This window comes from Hyaena hyaena, unplaced genomic scaffold (assembly GCF_003009895.1).
Source record: "Hyaena hyaena isolate Hyena2069 unplaced genomic scaffold, ASM300989v1 scaffold_87, whole genome shotgun sequence".
Lineage (NCBI taxonomy): Eukaryota > Metazoa > Chordata > Mammalia > Carnivora > Hyaenidae > Hyaena > Hyaena hyaena.
The window spans coordinates 685,370-702,398 of record NW_024080718.1 but is presented as its reverse complement, the minus strand read 5'-3'; the positions used below and the strand labels follow the sequence as shown (position 1 = coordinate 702,398).

Below are 17,029 nucleotides of genomic sequence, written 5' to 3'. Positions count from 1 at the left end.
TGCAAGATTAGGACCTGAGCTGAAGTTGGACACCTAACCAAGTGAGTCACCCAGGCACCCCACAAATTTTATTCTTATGGTCAAAAATAATTTCCTAATTTTCGTATTTATTTTTTTAAACTAAGCTCTATGTTCAACGTGGGGCTTGAACTCATGACCCTGAGATCAAGTGTCCCATGCACTACTGACTGAGCCAGTGAGGTGCCCCATGACTCATATTTTGAAAACCACTGTTCTAGACCTAAAACTGAGGAAAACAATAAACTAAAAAGCTGGGGAAGAGAAAGGAGGTATCATATCAAGTTCTTTTCACTTTTAATTTAACATCTATTTCATGAAAGAATACTTCAAATGCTAAAGACTTGTAGGAGTATAGCATTTTTATTTATCTATTTTAATGGGTACAACCTGTGAGATAAGTAGAGTAAGAAACTGTCCATTTTAAAGAAAAAGAAACCAAGGATGTAAAGAATTAAAGGCATTGTGCAATTAAGAAGCCAGACAGGAATAGCTAAGCGAATAGGGGGACATCTGGGATTAGTGGTCAGCTCTCACAATAATACCATAGTCTGTGCTCTTCTAGAACACATTTTAAGTTTTTTAATTTTAAAAATTTTATTTATTTATTAATATTTATTTGGGGGAGAGTATAAGCAGAGGAGGGGCAGAGAGGGGGGGACAGAAGATCCAAAACAGGCTCTGCACAGACAGGCTGACAGCAGCCAGGCCGATATGGGGCTTGAACTCACGAACTGTAGAACACGTTTTAATAAAAGATTCAGAGACTACCTAAAATGCTATTGTACTTTTCGGCAGAGTAGAGACCTTTGTCCCAACTCCTTTTTTAGTTACAGAAATTATTCACTGCCCCGAGGAACCCAAATCTTTCTTTCCTTAGTTTTTTTTTTTTATTTTAGAAAAGATATTTTTCTAACTTGTATCTATTTCTAAATAAGATTAAGCACTCTGCACATTTCTAAACAAGATTAAGCACTCCACACAGCAATTTACATTTACGAACTTGCTTTAATTGTCATAGCAGCATCATGAGAACATCACAGATTTTTTTTTAACTAAAAAAAAAATACTGGCTTATTTTTGAGAGCGAGTGAGTGAGAGAGAGAAGGAGAGGCAGAGAGGGAGGGTGGCAGAGAATCCAAATCAGGCTCTGCAATGTAAGTGCAAAGCCTGACATGGGGCTTGAACTCATGATCTGAGATCATGATCTGAGCTGAGGTCGGTTGCTCAACCAACTTGAGCCACCCAGGCACCTCCGACCCCCACCTTTTTTTAATAATGCTTATTTATTTGAGAGAGTGAGACAGCGAGCTGGGGAAGGGCACAGAGAGAGAGGGAGAGAGAGAATCTCAGCAGGGTCCATGTAGTCAGTGTGAACTCACGAATGAAATCATGACCTGAGCTGAAATCAAGAGCTAGATGCTTAACTGACTTAAGCCACTCAGTGTCCCAAGCATTATGGATTTTAAAAGGAGACTTGTGAGAGAAAAGGACTTAAAGCAAAGCAAGCACGTCATAAAGAATTTCATGTCATTAAGGGTATTTAAATATTGTAAATAGTTCCTAAAGATGGGAAAAGGCTACTCCTTTTCTGGAGATCTTTTAGGAATATCATCTTTCTAGGAAAGGTGAGATCTGATCTTACCAGCAAAGAAACAGGTTATGAGCCAATGGCTGTCATTATTGTGTAAATACTCACTCTCAACAATTTGGTGTGTATGTCTGAAATTTCACCTAACTCTGCTGCTTCCAGGTTGATCTTCATCAACTTTTCATATCTGTATGAAAACAAGCACAGAAAAATCAAATGAGTATGATGAATATACAGATTTTAAAATGTTTTATGAATTATATTTGAGTTCTTATTATCATAACTATTTAAGAATAAAACATAGAATGCAAAGTCTACAAACAACAGATTCCAAGAAAACTTGATGTCTCTGTAAAGAAGGGATTTTATATACTACTATTTATACATTTTTATACAAAAGACAACTTGATTTCCAACAGTCTTATGCCAGGACAATGGTCAAAATACTAGATTGCAGAATGGAGGTCATACTGATCTCATTTCTTGTATTGACTTTGTAGTACAAATAATACAGGGTAGGAAGAGGGAAGTCTAAAATATTGTTTCAAAACACAGTCTCAGGGATAAGATTAATAAGTAACAGTAAACTAAAAGTAATCCCCAAATTCTACAGCTACAACCAAAATACAGTTCTAGAATACCTCTTCCTACTTCCTTTGTTGACTGCAGGATCTATATTTTCCTATTCAGAGCGTCTGCTTTGCAAGATTAAAAAATGAGACGTATCTATGACAGATTACCTTTTCCTTTGTAAAGGGGAGGAGAAATGCCATCAAATGTTCATTTCTTACTGAGACAACTAAATAACTTTGGCTTTGTGAGGAAGTATTCAGTCTAAGGTGGTGTCTTGACTCAAACTCTTGCATAGCATGTTCTACTAAACCAAGGGTAACTAAATAAGTGAATATTTAACATTTTCACCATTATTGGCAAGGAAGTGATCTACTCACACTTTCACAGTTTTTTCAATGTTTCTGATGCAGAAATCCAGTGTGATCACAACTTCTGTCTTTTTGTGAACAGTTTCATTATAATCATCTTTAACTAATTCTCTAGAAAATAATAATATTCTCATTAGTTGTCTAAGGAATTATTTGTTTTCTCTCATCCATCGTTAATTACACTGCTGTTTCTACTCTTCAGACAAATTTATTAACAATCTTGTCATATTATGAAAGCCAATCATTTCTGTTCCTCTTGGCCTGAGTCTTGCCAATTCACTTTTTATTACTAAAAGTATCTCTGTGACCCTTATAGATATCTAGGGCACAGGACATTAGTTACTACTTATTACAATGACAATTTAGAAATCCAAGGCATTAAAATTATATTAAAAATATAAACTAAACTACAATCATACAAATAAGCCATATGTGTTATGCTTTATATCACCAAAATTAATTTTTACTGCTCATAAATTGTGATCTCTGAAGAAGCAGGATGACATAATTAATAATAAAACTGGAGGGCTTCTGGTCTACATTAAGGGTCAACAAACTAAGGCATGATGTTTGTTTTTGCTAAGAATATTTATATTTTTAAAGGTTGTAAAAACAAAATAAAAATAAAGAAGGGACCCTATAGGGCTCATAAAGTCTAATATATCTACTAACTGGCAATCCCTATCAAAGTACCATCAGCATTCTTCACAGAGCTATAACAAACAATTCTAAAATTTGTATGGAACCACAAAAGACCCCGAATAGCCAAAGCAATCCTGAAAAAGAAAACCAAAGCAGGAAGCATCACAATCCCAGACTTCAAGCTGTATTACAAAGCTGTAATCATCAAGACAGTACGGTACTGGCACAAGAACAGACACATACATCAATGCAACAGAATACAGAACCCAGAAATGGATGCACAAATATGTGGCCAACTAATCTTTGACAAAGCAGGAAAGATTATCCAATGGGAAAAAGTCTCTTCAGCAAGAGGTGCTGGGAAAACTGGACAGTGACATGCAGAAGAATGAACCTGGACCACTTCCTTACACCATACAGAAACGTAAACTCAAAATGGATGAAAGACCTAACTAAGACAGGAAACCATCAAAATCCTAGAGGAGAAAACAGGCAACAACCTCTTTAACCTTGGTTGCAGTAACTTACTTGACATGTCTCCAGAGGCAAGGGTACACACAAAGCAAAAATGAACTACTGGGACTTCATCAAGATAAAAAGCTGCACAGCAATCAGCAACATTAAAAGGCAAACTGATGGAATGGGAGAAGATATTTGCAAATGACATATTGGATAAAGGGTTAGTATGCAAAATCTGTAAAGAAGTTATCAATTTCACACCCATAAAAACCCACAAATAATCCAATGAAGAAATGGGCCAAAGACATGAACAGATACTTTTTGAAAGAAGACATCCAGATGGCTAAGACACATGAAAAAATGTTCATCACTCATCATCAGGGAAATACAAATTAAAACTACTATAAGATACCATCTCACACCTGTAAGAATGGCTAAAATTCACAAATCAGGCAAAAACAGATATTGGTGAGGATGCAGAGAAAGAAGAACCCTTTTTGCACTGCTGGTGGGAAGTCAAACTGGTGCAGACACTCTAGAAAACAGTATGGAGGTTCCTCAAAAAATTAAAAATAGAACTACCCTACGACCCAGCAATTGCATTACTAGGTATTTAACCAAAGGATACAAAAATGCTGATTTGAAGGGACACACACACTCCAATGTTTATAGTAGCACTATCAACAATAGCCAAAGTATGGAAAGAGCCCAAATGTCCATCAACAGATGAATGGATAATTACTCAACAATGAAAAAGAATGAAATCTTGCCATTTGCAACAATGTGAATAGAACTAGAGTGTATTATGCTAAGCAAAATAAGTCAGAGTAAGACAAATATCAAATGATTTCATATGTGGAATTTAAGATATGAAACAGATGAACATATGGGAAAGAAAGCAAAACTAATATAAAAACAGAAAGGAAGACAAACCATAAGAGACTCCTAAATACAGAGAACAAGCTGAGGCTTGCCGGTGGGGTGTTGGGTGGGGGGAAGTACTAAATGGATGATGGGCATTAAGGAGGACACTGTGTGGGATGAGCACTGGGTGTTATATGTAAGTAGTGAATCACAAAGTTCTATTCCTGAAAAAAAAATTTTGATTAAAGAAAAATTAACAACAACAACAAAGGGGTATGAGAGACAGGAGCTCAAGTTCATGGACCATCAGAGGCTTTCTTTGGTCACTCTCCTATCTCTTTGGATCATTTTTGTTTTTGTTAATCAGCAGAGCAAATAGTTCCCATAGTTAGAGGCAGAGAGCTGTATTTCTAATACAAAATTGTCGTGTTTGAAACATGGGACAGACACAGATTTCAAATATAGTCCTTTATTGATGGAAAAAAAAATTTACTAACTGAAAAAGTTTGCCAGCAGTGGTCTACATTAAAAACTAGTTAAAAAAAAAAACACACCCAAATCAAAAGCCAAATCAAAACAAAAACCTATTTTCTCATGACGTATTAAACTAAAAGTTAATAGGTATAAAAGCTTCCCGGAGCAGTGACTGTGGTGGATAACAAGATCTGTTGGTTACAATACCACAAACGTAAATGGAGTCAACACTCAGATTTTCCAGAAATTATTTAGTAAAAACAAAAAGACTTAATGGAAAGAGAAAAGCATACACTTAGAAGCTGGATACGTGAACACCAAAAAAAATAAAAGATAAATCTATGAGTTTAACATAAAAGTGGGAGGGAAAAAGTGTCATTCTCTTTTCTTCTTAATGTACCAGCAGAACGAGAATGATGAAATAAATGCTTCATCTGTGCTTTTGCAAGAAGGGGAGGAGAGGTGTGAGGGAGGTACATATAAACTGTCACAAGCACTAAGCCAAAGAGCATTATGAGCCCAGGGAACACGAGGCCATTGCTATGTGTGTATAAAATTCAAAAGCCTTAAATGATGGTGTACAGAAACTAGAGGCATGATGTTCAAAGAGATCATTTATTCCCCATTTCTATCAGATGGAAAGATAACATCTACAAATCATGTAAAGTAAAAAAAGGGCAAGTCATATTCATTCACAAAATATTTCTTAGGATGACTTTCAGGAAAAATATTATACTTAATTAATCAATATTCTGACCTAGAATAGCTATATTACATGATTTGCTTTAAAAAAAGCTTTTATGGCTTGTCAAGGTGAACGTGTACTCCACTGTATAATTTCATTTATGTGAAGTGTCTCGAATAAGCAAATCTATATAGACAGAAAGCATATGAGGGCTAGAACTCTAGAACAAGTCCAGACTATCTTGAATTATAACAATGCCAAAGCCTTCCTACCAAGAAAGTGAAATGACAGCCAAGTCAAAGTCCCTGGGAAAAGAATTCATTTACCATCACACTGTATACACAGTGTGGTGTCAGTTTTAAAATTCAGATACTATTTGTCCTATCTGTCTCACAAGCTGCTGTAGGAACCAAATAAAAAAACAGTTGCTAAACGTTTTGTACACTAAATGTTATAATAACACAGAAAGGGTGGTTGGCTGGCTCAATTGGTGGAGCCATGTGACTTTTGATCTTGGAGTCGTGAGTTCGAGCCCCACACTGGGTGCAGAGATAACTTTATAGCTTTCTTTTGTCTTTCTTTTTTTTTAACGTTTTATTTATTTTTGAGAGCACAAGTGAGCACTAGTGAGGGAGGGGCAGAGAGAGGGAGACACAGAAACCGAAGCAGGCTCTAGGTTCTGAGCTTTCAGCACAGAGCCCAAGGCGGGGTTCAAACCCAATAGTGAGATCATGACCTGACAGAAGTCAGATGCTTAACTGACTGAGCCATCCAGGTGCCCCCAAAATAAAGTCTTTAGGACTGAGCTTGGGTGACTCAGTTAGTTGAGCATCTGACTCTTGATTTCACTTCAGGTCATGGTCTCACAGTTTATGGGATCGAGCCCCACGTTGGGCTCCGCACAGAGCCAGCTTGGGATTCTCTCTCTCCCTTTCTCTCTCTCCCTCTAGCCCTCTTCTGCTCACATTCTGTCTCTTTCTCTCAAAAAAAAAAAAAAAATTAAAGAAAGGATAAAATCTTTAAAAACCAAACCAAACAATAAAAATCCCAAGCACTTGACTCTTCTTAGTCTGAAGAGGTCAAGTATCAATGATGGAGTGGTTACCACTTATTTTCAAATTTCAGTCTATTACTTACATCAACCATCGTATCCCCTTTCGCATTAATTCCTGATAAAGCAGCAAGGTATTGGCAATTTTACAGGCATAACACACAACTCCTGTTATTGCCTAATAAAGAAACACAAATGTCAGTATTTGGTGCTAATTGTGGTTCAGGATAAAAAATCTCTTACATAAAAATTTTCAAGCTTATATATTTTTATCAGGTTAATTTAAAAACACAAATTACCAATTTCTAAAAGCTAAGGACAGATACAATAAATATTCCATCCTTAATACGATAATGTTGAACATGTACTATCTCAATAGAGAAAACTTTCTTAGGAGTTTCAGAAAAGACATAAAGGAGAAAGAGGGGCGCCTGGGTGGCTCAGTCGGTTAGGCATCTGACTTCAGCTCAGGACGTGATCTTATGGTCTGTGGGTTGGAGCCGCATCGGGTTCTGTGCTGACAGGTCAGAGTCTGGAGCTTGCTCTGTGTCCCCCCCCCTCCCTGCCCCTCCCCCGCTCATGCTCTCTTTCTCTCAAGAATAAATAAATGTTCTCAAAATTTTTTTTAAAAACCCACAAAATAATGTGCAATGGATAACAATTTAAATGAATAATTTCTTAAATCATATAGGCATATGGAAAGATAATACATTTTATTGCTTCCATTGTTGATAAGACAATTTTAATTCAGATGTTTACAAAGTAATTTAATTAAACACTAACCTTAGCCATGCTAGCATCCCCATCTAAATCATAACGTGGATGTACTTTAGGGAGTGAAACTGAAATATGAAGTAAAATAATTAAAATGAGAAATAAAGTATTTTGAATAAATTACTATAGCCTTTATATAGCAATCTCTAAATTAAACATTAACCTCTAAATTACTCCCAAATTAAAAGTTAGTAATAAAACTCTTTTATGTTCTTTTTCTGGTTAAAAAAAAAAATCACCTGAAGCAAAAATGTTCATTCCTTAACAACTAAGAAATTACCTAAAATATTTCTAAGGAGTTTAGTTCTTTTCTTAAATATGTTCTAATGCAACAAGCTCAATGCTTCTCTTTAAATTTAAATCCAATCCCAAAGATCCAAACAGAAAAGTAAAAATTGGGGTAATTTTTTTTCCACCAATATAATTAATAATTTAAGATTCCAAAATGTAGATCTAATTTTTCATGGACTCCGAAGCCTGCCAAAGTGCCCTCTTCACAACAGACACAATAAATATTGGCTCAAACTTATGATACAACAGGTTATTTTGAGTGTTAGTAAAATACTAAACGCAAAGAGCTACAGTAAAACATACATGACAGACTACCATTTTATGAAACAAAATATTTAAGGTCAAATTATGTTCCTATAAGCCTTTTCAATTTTATTACTAGTTTCATTCAACTAATTTATGAAATTTTTAAGTTTATGAAAATTCTACATTACTGTCCTCATCAATCAACTTTATGAAGGTGCCAATCATTTTTATAGGTCATTTTTTTTTTTAACGGCTAGTTAGAACACTAGAAAAATCCCAACTTACTTTTCTCATATATCAACCCTATGGTAGTCAGAGGTTCCCGACTCACTACAAAGATGGGATTTTCCTCAGTAGTTTTAGGGAAATGCTGTGCCAGTCGTCCAGGTTCTATAACTAAGCGTCGTCCTTCATATATAAGTTCTTGATTTGCAGAAATAATTTTGGTTTGTTTATATACCAGTTCATGGAATACAGTAGCACTGTGTGAGAAACATTCAAAAGGACATTATTGGGATGGAGTAAGAATTTTTTTGTGTGCAGGGTAAAATGTTTCTTTCTAAGACATCAGATCATGGCCAGTATATAGAAATGCTACTTTGTTGATGTTGGTACTATAATGTCTATTAAACTGAAAACTGCACATGGCCTGTCTATACAGCAATCAATTCTAGAATACTTTTATGTCTGAATATCAATACTGGATATGTGTAAGATACAGGATTCTTCATGTTTAATAATGGGGAGCTAACAAAACAGAGCACTGTAGAGCACAGACTCTAGATCAGACTACCTGTGTTCATATCCAGTTCTACTTACTTGCTAAAATACCTTAAGTTACTTAACTGCTCTATGCTGTTTCCTCATCTAGAAAACACAAGGGATAGTACTCACCTCACAGAGCTATTGTGGGGATTAAATGACAAAGAACTGACAATGGTATCTGAGACGAGACTATAAAATATTTGTTAAATGAATAAATACAACTAGGTATTTTCAAAATGATGTTTTTGGGGAAAAGATAGATTCTCCCTATCTGTGCAAGCAAAGAGGCATTTCAGTGGAAATGCTGTGATCCGGCTCAGGCTTGGGTGGGTTTTTATGTTCACACATGCTCTTAAAATGAAATCATCGCTAACACCTAACTATGACACATACTTATTTAGGCTATTACATACCAAAATAATACGAATAATACACATTTGATCTAATGTTATATTAATATTATCTCATTCATTATATTGATGTAATATCTCATGTTTATATTATTATGCATATTAGATATTACTATCTAAAAATATTACTTTAATTTTATTTCTTTTTTTAAATGTTTTTTTTGTTTTTTTAATTTCTGAGAGAGAGAAAGAGACAGCATGAGCAGGGGAGGGTCAGAGAGAGAGGGAGATACAGAATCTGATACAGGCTCCAGGCTCTGAGCTAGCTGTCAGCACAGAGCCTGATGTGGGGCTCGAACCCACGAAACGTGAGATCATGAGCTGAGCTGAAGTCAGATGCTCAACTGACTGAGCCACCCAGGCGCCCCTGATTAATTTATTTCTTAATAAATTGCCAGTAAAGGTTTTATAAGATATCAGAACTGCTATTTGATCTTGTCAAAACAAACATTAAAGCACACAGAATGAGTGTGAAGTTTTTTCTCCTTCATTTTATCTTTATTTTTTTCAGTGCAAAAGGTGTTTTTATTATACCACAGGGACAGGACCTGTGGGCAGAAGGAGCTGCTCCCTTCATTTTAAAAAACATTTGAGGTCACTGTAGATTGACATGCAGTGGTAAGAAATAATACACAGTGATACCACGTACCCTTCACCCAGTGTCCCCCAATGGTTAACATCTCGCATAAGATATAGCATAATATTATACTATACAGATATTATATGTATCCTCTCCAGGATACGGATACTGATAGAATTCACCTATGATATTCAGATTTCCCTAGCTTTACATGTAAGTGTGAGAGTACTTAGTTAAATACAGTTCTATCACATAGGTAGATTTTTTATAATATAGGTACAATGTGTTTTTGTTTAGGTAAAATAAATGATTATTTCTCCAGCACCTAATAAAGGGTTTAAGTCACATATGCAAATAATAACTACACTAGCTATGTTTAAGACTTGAGCTTTAATGTTTTTTAAATGATAGGACAATACTCTTGAATTATTTTCTTTTTTCTTTCTCTCTTTTTTTTAAAGTCGGCTCTATGCCCAATATGGGGCTTGAACTCAGAGTCACAAGCTCTACTGAGTCAGCCATGTGACCCTGATAGAACAGTAGTCTTAATAAAACCCAGCCCATTTATTAATGGGTGTTATTTGTGGTATTGTGACTATGTAAGAGAGAAGACACAGAAACAAAAATAGCCTTATAAAAGTTGCAGTTTAATAACAAGCTATTTTACCTACATATTTTATAAAAGCAAAAAATTAATCTTTTCATTCCAAAAATAGGTGAAAAAGAATTCACTAAGCGCTCAAACATAATTTCCTAAGTGAGAAGTGGGTACCTTTGGAGAAGCTGAGATACATTCTCCCTTTCCTCTCCTAATTTAGGAAGATAATTACAAAACAAAACACAACATTATGATACAGAATGAAAATATAAAGAGGTACTTACGTATTATAGCTATGAATATAAATCTTATGAGCTGTCATTTGTTGCAGTGAAAAAACATGAATTATCATCCGATGAAGTATATCACTAGTTTCTGCAAAAAACTGGTCAAAACCCCAACACTTTTCCTGATCTGCCTCAAGGATGTTTGCAAGAACAGGGGTTAGTAGAACTTGAAGACCCCTAAAATAGTATTGAAAAAAGTTACTTGAAGAGTGAATTTAAAAGTTACGTGAAGAGTCCAGATACAAAATCATAATATTTACCAACAAATCAATGGAATTGCTATTACTTAGATTAATTTAAAATTTAAAAAAACTGCCAACTTTTCAGAATGTCAGGTAACCTTGGTTTAAAATTACCTGTCAATGCAGCAGGAGTTATGGCATTTTTTCTAAAGTTTATTTATTTATTTTAAGAGAGAGAGAGAGACAGAGAGACAGAGAGACAAGAGAGAGACAGAGACAGAAAGAGAATATTCCAAGCAGGCTATGCCACCAGCACAAAGCCCGGTGTGGGGCTTAAACTCATGAACCATGAGATCATAACCTGAACCAAAACCAAGAGTCTGATGCACCTAGGTGCTCCTGGGCTTATGGTATTTTTATGTTAACTTATCTCTTATTGATTATTCTCTTTGATTCATTCCTTCCCAAGTTTTCTCATTTTTCCAAACACAATCTATATATGTATATATACATGGCCATCCAGGTGAGATCAGTTGATCAGAACCAGGCAGTTAGGATAAGATAATTGTTTAATTTCAGGGTTTTTAATGTCCTTTTTTTTTTTAAGTTTATTTTTAAGAGAGAGAGAAAGAGTGTGTGTGTGTGAGTGAGGGGCAGAGAGAGAGAGAGGAAGACAGAAAATCCCAAGCAGGCTCCATGCTAAGAGCACAGAGTCCAACATGGAGCTCAAACTTCCAAACCATGAGACCATGACCTGAGTCCAAATCAAGAGTCAGATGCTTAATTGAGTGAGCTACTCAGGCACCACTGTACCACTTCCCACTCCCCCCCTCCCACCGCTTTTTTAAAGGTTATTTATTTTGAGAGAGAGAGAGAGAGAGAGAGAGAGAGAGAGAATGGGGAGGGGCAGAGAGAGAGGGGGCAGAGAGAGAATCGCAAGCAGGCTCTGTGTTGTCAGTGTAGAGGCTGATGCGGGGCTCGAACTCAACGAACCGTGATCATGACCTGAGCCAAAATCAAGAGTCAGATGCTTAACTGATTGAACCACCTAGGCACCCCAGGTCAGGCACCCCTTTAATGTCCTTGTATTTATTTATATTTATTTTTTACTTATTTTTGAGAGAGTGCACAGGTATGAACTGGGAAGGGACAGAGGGAGAGGGGGACAGAGGGAGGGGGGACAGAGGGAGAGGGGGACAGAGGATCCAAAATGGGAACTGTTTTCACAGCAGAGAGCCTGATGCAGGGCTCAAACTTAAGAACTGCAAGATCACAACCTGAGCCAAAGTCAGAGTCTTCACCGACTGAGCCACCCAGGCACCCCTAATGTCCTTTTAACATGGCTCTCCAATATATAACTTTTTTTTTTTTTTAATTTTTTTTAAATGTTTTATTTATTTCTAGGAGAGAGAGAGAGAGACAGCGTGAGCAGGGGAGGGTCAGAGAGAGAGGGAGACACAGACTCTGAAATAGGCTCCAGGCTCCGAGCTGGCAGTCAGCACAGAGCCCGACGCGGGGCTCGAACCCACGAACCGTGAGATCATGACCTGAGCGAAAGTCGGACGCTTAACCGACTAAGCCACCCGGGCGCCCCAATATATAACTTTTTAAAGTTATTTATTTATTTTAAGAGAGAGAGACACAGAGAGCAAGAAGGGGAGGGCCAGACAACGAGGAAGCAAGCTCCCAAACAAGCTCCTTGTGTTAGTGCAGAGCCCAACTCAGGGCTCAATCTCCCAAATCATGGGATCATGACCTGAACCAAAATCAAGAGTTGGAAGCTTAACCAACTGAGCCACCCAGGGGCTCTCTCCAATATATGATTTTTAATGTTGAATTTTTATGCCTTTTGTAGTACACTGCTATTTTTTTGGAGTATACTTCTTTAGGAAGTAAAATTAATGTAATCATCTGGCAATCAATTAGTGTCAATTCAAGTGAGATAATCTTTGACTATTAAGCTTAGGTTTTTAAAAAAATGAAAGAAAAAGAAGGAAGGAAGGACCTTTACTCATTCTCATACTTACATTGAATTATATAATATATTCAAATAGACTCTCATAATTTGAAATTATGGAATTTCAAATAGTTTTAAAAATACATTCTTTTTTTAAATGTTTTTTGTTTTTATTTCTGAGTGAGTGAGAGAGAGATAGAGAGAGACAGAGACAGCATGAGCAGGGGAGGGTCAGAGAGAGAGGGAGAGACAGAATCTGAAGCAGGCTCTAGACTCTGAGCTAGCTGTTAGCACAGAGCCCGATGCGGGGCTCGAACCCATAAACTATGAGATCATGACCTGAGCCAAAGTCAGAGACTTGAGTGACTGAGCCGCCCAGGCGCCCCTTAAAAATATATTCTTGACTATACAAGCAGATACTGGAAAAAGTCTTTTTAAGTGTTTTTAAAGTAGATAGTGGATATCTTATTTTTATTTTTTTATTTTGGGGAGAGAGAACACATACAAGTGGGAGAAGTGGGGCAGATGGTGGAGAGAGGAGTAGAGGGGGAGACAGAGAGAGACAGAGAGAGAGAAAATCTTAAACAGGCTTCATGTTCAGTGGACCCCAATGCAGGGCTCAGGGCTGTGATCTGAGCCGAAACCAAGAATCCAATGTTCAACTGATTGAGTCACTCAGGTGCCTTGGTAGTGGATATTTTAAGTTTTGACTAACAGGTATCTCTTCTCCCTCCTTTTGGAAGAGAATCCCTGCCTCTCCTCTATCTCCCAGTGCAGAGATGGGCATGACAATGACTCTTGAGGTCACAGTGTGAGTCCAAGGATTCAGCTGGGCTCTGAGTCACATACACATGTGAATTTTTAATTACAAGGTCAACATCCTTCTTCACTTAGACCAGCTGAGTTAGGTCTTTCTCCCTTGTTATCAGTCTTGGCTAATACATATAAGAAATGATGGTTGTCTTTTTTTACAGCTGCTTTATTTTTGATAGTCGTTTTCACTGCTGATTTGTGGTACTTAAAGTCCTTACTATTAAAAAAAAAAACACCTACAAGATTTGGGGCACCTGGGTGGCTCAGTCGGTTGGGCATCTGACTTTGGCTCAGGTCACAGCTTGTGAGTTTGAGCCCCATGTCAGGCTCTGTACTGTGCAGCTCAGAGCCTGGAGTCTGCTTTGTATTCTGTGTCCCTTTCCCTCGCTCTGCCCCTCCCTGCTCATTCCCTCTCTCCTTCTCTCTCTCTCTAAGAATAAACATTAAAAAAAAAAAAAAAACCAAACCCACAAGATTACATAATGTGCTTTCTGTTTCCTAAGCAATTTATATCAAAGAATTTATAACTAGGTGTGTTAAAGACTAATTAGGTAGGTTAAGACCTGCTAACCTCCTAAAATATACAATCTGTAGTTATTGATTCTAAGTTTCAGCAATTATTAAACAGCCAGTGTTCACTACCTGACCCCTTTACATTTTACGTTTTGCCTGAGATTCCAAAAATGAGTATTTTCTAAATCAAAAGTTAACATAAATCACTACAATATGCAATTTCTGCTCTCCAATAAAACAAATTTCTCTTGATAACTCTGGCTGCATGACCCAATTTCGTTTTGGAGACTTCTTTTTCAAACAACACACAAAAATGAAACTGTCAGAATAGTTTTGAAAAATGATTTTAGAATTAGAACTCTTAGTTTGAGTATCACAGACATTGAAATATAAAATGATAGGTGATATTTTATTAGCTTATGATATAAACGATTTAAATAATACTCAATATTCAAAATATTAAATATTTAAATTCATTCATTTTTATATTAGAAAATCATACAAAAGAGCACCCACAAATTATAATAGGTAGTAAGCCAATAAATCATAACCTGTATTACTTGTGGATTATATAACTACCATACTCAAGAAAAATGGAAGTTAATTCAATAACTAGAAATCCTATTTAATCATTTATTCATTCATTCTTTCAAAGAGAAGGAGAATGTGTGCATGCACGTTTGAGCAGAAGGGCAGAGAGAGAGGGAGAGAAAGAATCCCAAGCAGGCCCTGTACTGTCAGTGTGGAGTTTGATGCAAGGCTTGATCTTGTGGACTATAGGATCATGACCCAAGCCAAAATCAGGAGATGGACGCTTAAGCGACTGAGCCACCCAGGTGCCCCAGTAATCAGAAATTCTGAATATTGATGAGTGTTTCGGCTTTATTTCCAGAGTAAAACCTAAAATAATTTACTCTCTACTTTTAATTTCTTTCTCCTTAAATTTTTCTTTGTAGTTAACAGAATTCATGCCTGACAATATAACTTTTTTGAGTTCTGGGTGCTAAGTTATATAAGACCCATCTGAACATTTGAAATGCCAAAAAAAGTAGTAGAAAATTATTAATTCTCACCTTTTTAATAATTTGAGTACTTTTTAAAAATGAGAATACTACTAAACTTCTCAAGTGTTTGAGGTGCCTGGGTGGCTCAGTAGATTAAGTGTCTACTTTTTTTTTTTTTTAATTTTTTTTTTTATTTATTTCTAGGAGAGAGAGAGAGAGAGAGAGACAGCATGAGCAGGGGAGGGTCAGAGAGAGAGGGAGTCACAGACTCTGAAACAGGCTCCAGGCTCTGAGCTGGCAGTCAGCACAGGGCCCGACGCGGGGCTCGAACCCACGAACCGCGAGATCATGACCTAAGCAAAAGTCGGACGCTTAACCGACTAAGCCACCCAGGCGCCCCTAAGTGTCTACTCTTGATTTCAGCTCAGGTCATGATCTCAGGGTCATGAGATGGAGCCTCACATTGGGCTCTGCATTGAGCAAAGAGCCTGCTTAAGATTCTCTCTCTCTCTCTCTCTCTGCCTCGGCCCCTCTCTGCCACTGATGCTCCCTCTCTCCAAAATAAAAAAAAAAATGAAAAAAAAAAAAAACCTTCTCGAGTGTGTTTTTTAGAACTCTAGTTACTCCCATCTATACCACCATTTGTAGCCTGTCAATATGGATGGTCAATATAAAAGATACGAAGGTCCCTAAGCTAGATCCCTACAATGGACAGAATTCTAGGACTAATGATTAGCGATCTCAAAAATGTATGTCCTCTGCCCTAACAGAGATCTGGCAAAATTATTCATATGATCAGAATCCATCTTTACATTACCACAAAGACAAAAATCACCTATCAAAGCACATCGAAAACACAGTAAAATATTAAAAACAACGGCAAACAAAAAAACCAAACCAAAGTATACTTAAGTATTTGTGATTTTACTCAATAAAGATTCCAAACATCAAAGTGCAAAAAGAGAAAGTCACCATACTGACCGAGAAAGACTACAAGAAATAGGCATGTCTCCACTCCAGTCGATTGGTCCATTTTCTGCTTTCTGTACTCCAGATATTGCACCAGAAGGCTTTCCAGTAATGATTTTATACCTTGGGAGGAATAAATGGAGAATAAATTAAGCAGTTCATCATTGCATAGCCTATCAATGGGCTTTGCAAAAATATTTCCTCAGTTGCACCTACAATTATCTACTAGACGAAACTTTGTGACTGATGTTCACAGGATCCATAAAACAATCAAAATACTTTGAATCTGACTGACTGAAGTAGGACAGTGGCTGTACGATTATTTTTATATATGCCATAATTAATTTTCATTGGGCTCTCATAGTGCCATATAACAGCATCTTGATGTTCACAACAAAAATATTAATTTTTCCATCTGAAAAAATCGAGCAAACACAAAAAAGTTATGTTACAGACTGTCTCTAGGCCATAAAAATCCCTTTTACCCAAATTATCCAAAGGTAGCCAACTGGACTATGAAATTACTGCAGAATGCACAACAGCTTTCTTTTTTTTAAAAGAAGACAAAACTATAACAACACAGTATCACAGAGACTCGCTGCATACTGAAAACATACATACACATACAGGAATAGGTGTGTGTACCAAAACTAAAAGCCAAATTTAATGCAATCCTTGAGGTAGGTGATAAAAACAAAGATGACCGGAAGAAAGAAGACAGATGGGGAAGCAAAAGAATACTATAAAAGATGCGACAAGTCAATAAAAGCAGCCTCTCAGGTTTCAGCACTTTGCTAACCAAAGAGCTCATGCCTTTGGAATACTTTCATCCAGATAAAATTATGAAACCTAATATAGGAGTCTTACATGAATTTATTATAGATATTATTTCTGGCATAACTTTTTGTTTGTTTA

The 17,029-nt window shown here is 36.6% G+C and overlaps 1 protein-coding gene across 3 annotated transcripts in view; it reads right to left on the bottom strand.

The window, feature by feature from the left end:
* TBK1 (TANK binding kinase 1) overlaps window positions 1-17,029 on the bottom strand; it is a 56,634-nt gene that overhangs the window by 15,568 nt on the left and 24,037 nt on the right. For all 3 annotated transcript variants that reach the window (XM_039234307.1, XM_039234306.1, XM_039234308.1), the window contains exons 7-13: window positions 16,127-16,237; window positions 10,674-10,853; window positions 8,322-8,518; window positions 7,509-7,567; window positions 6,812-6,903; window positions 2,560-2,661; window positions 1,718-1,796 (exon numbers count right to left, since the gene is read on the bottom strand). In XM_039234307.1, coding sequence (XP_039090238.1) covers window positions 1,718-1,796; window positions 2,560-2,661; window positions 6,812-6,903; window positions 7,509-7,567; window positions 8,322-8,518; window positions 10,674-10,853; window positions 16,127-16,237 — 820 coding nt within the window. The remainder of the gene's footprint in view (window positions 1-1,717; window positions 1,797-2,559; window positions 2,662-6,811; window positions 6,904-7,508; window positions 7,568-8,321; window positions 8,519-10,673; window positions 10,854-16,126; window positions 16,238-17,029) is intronic.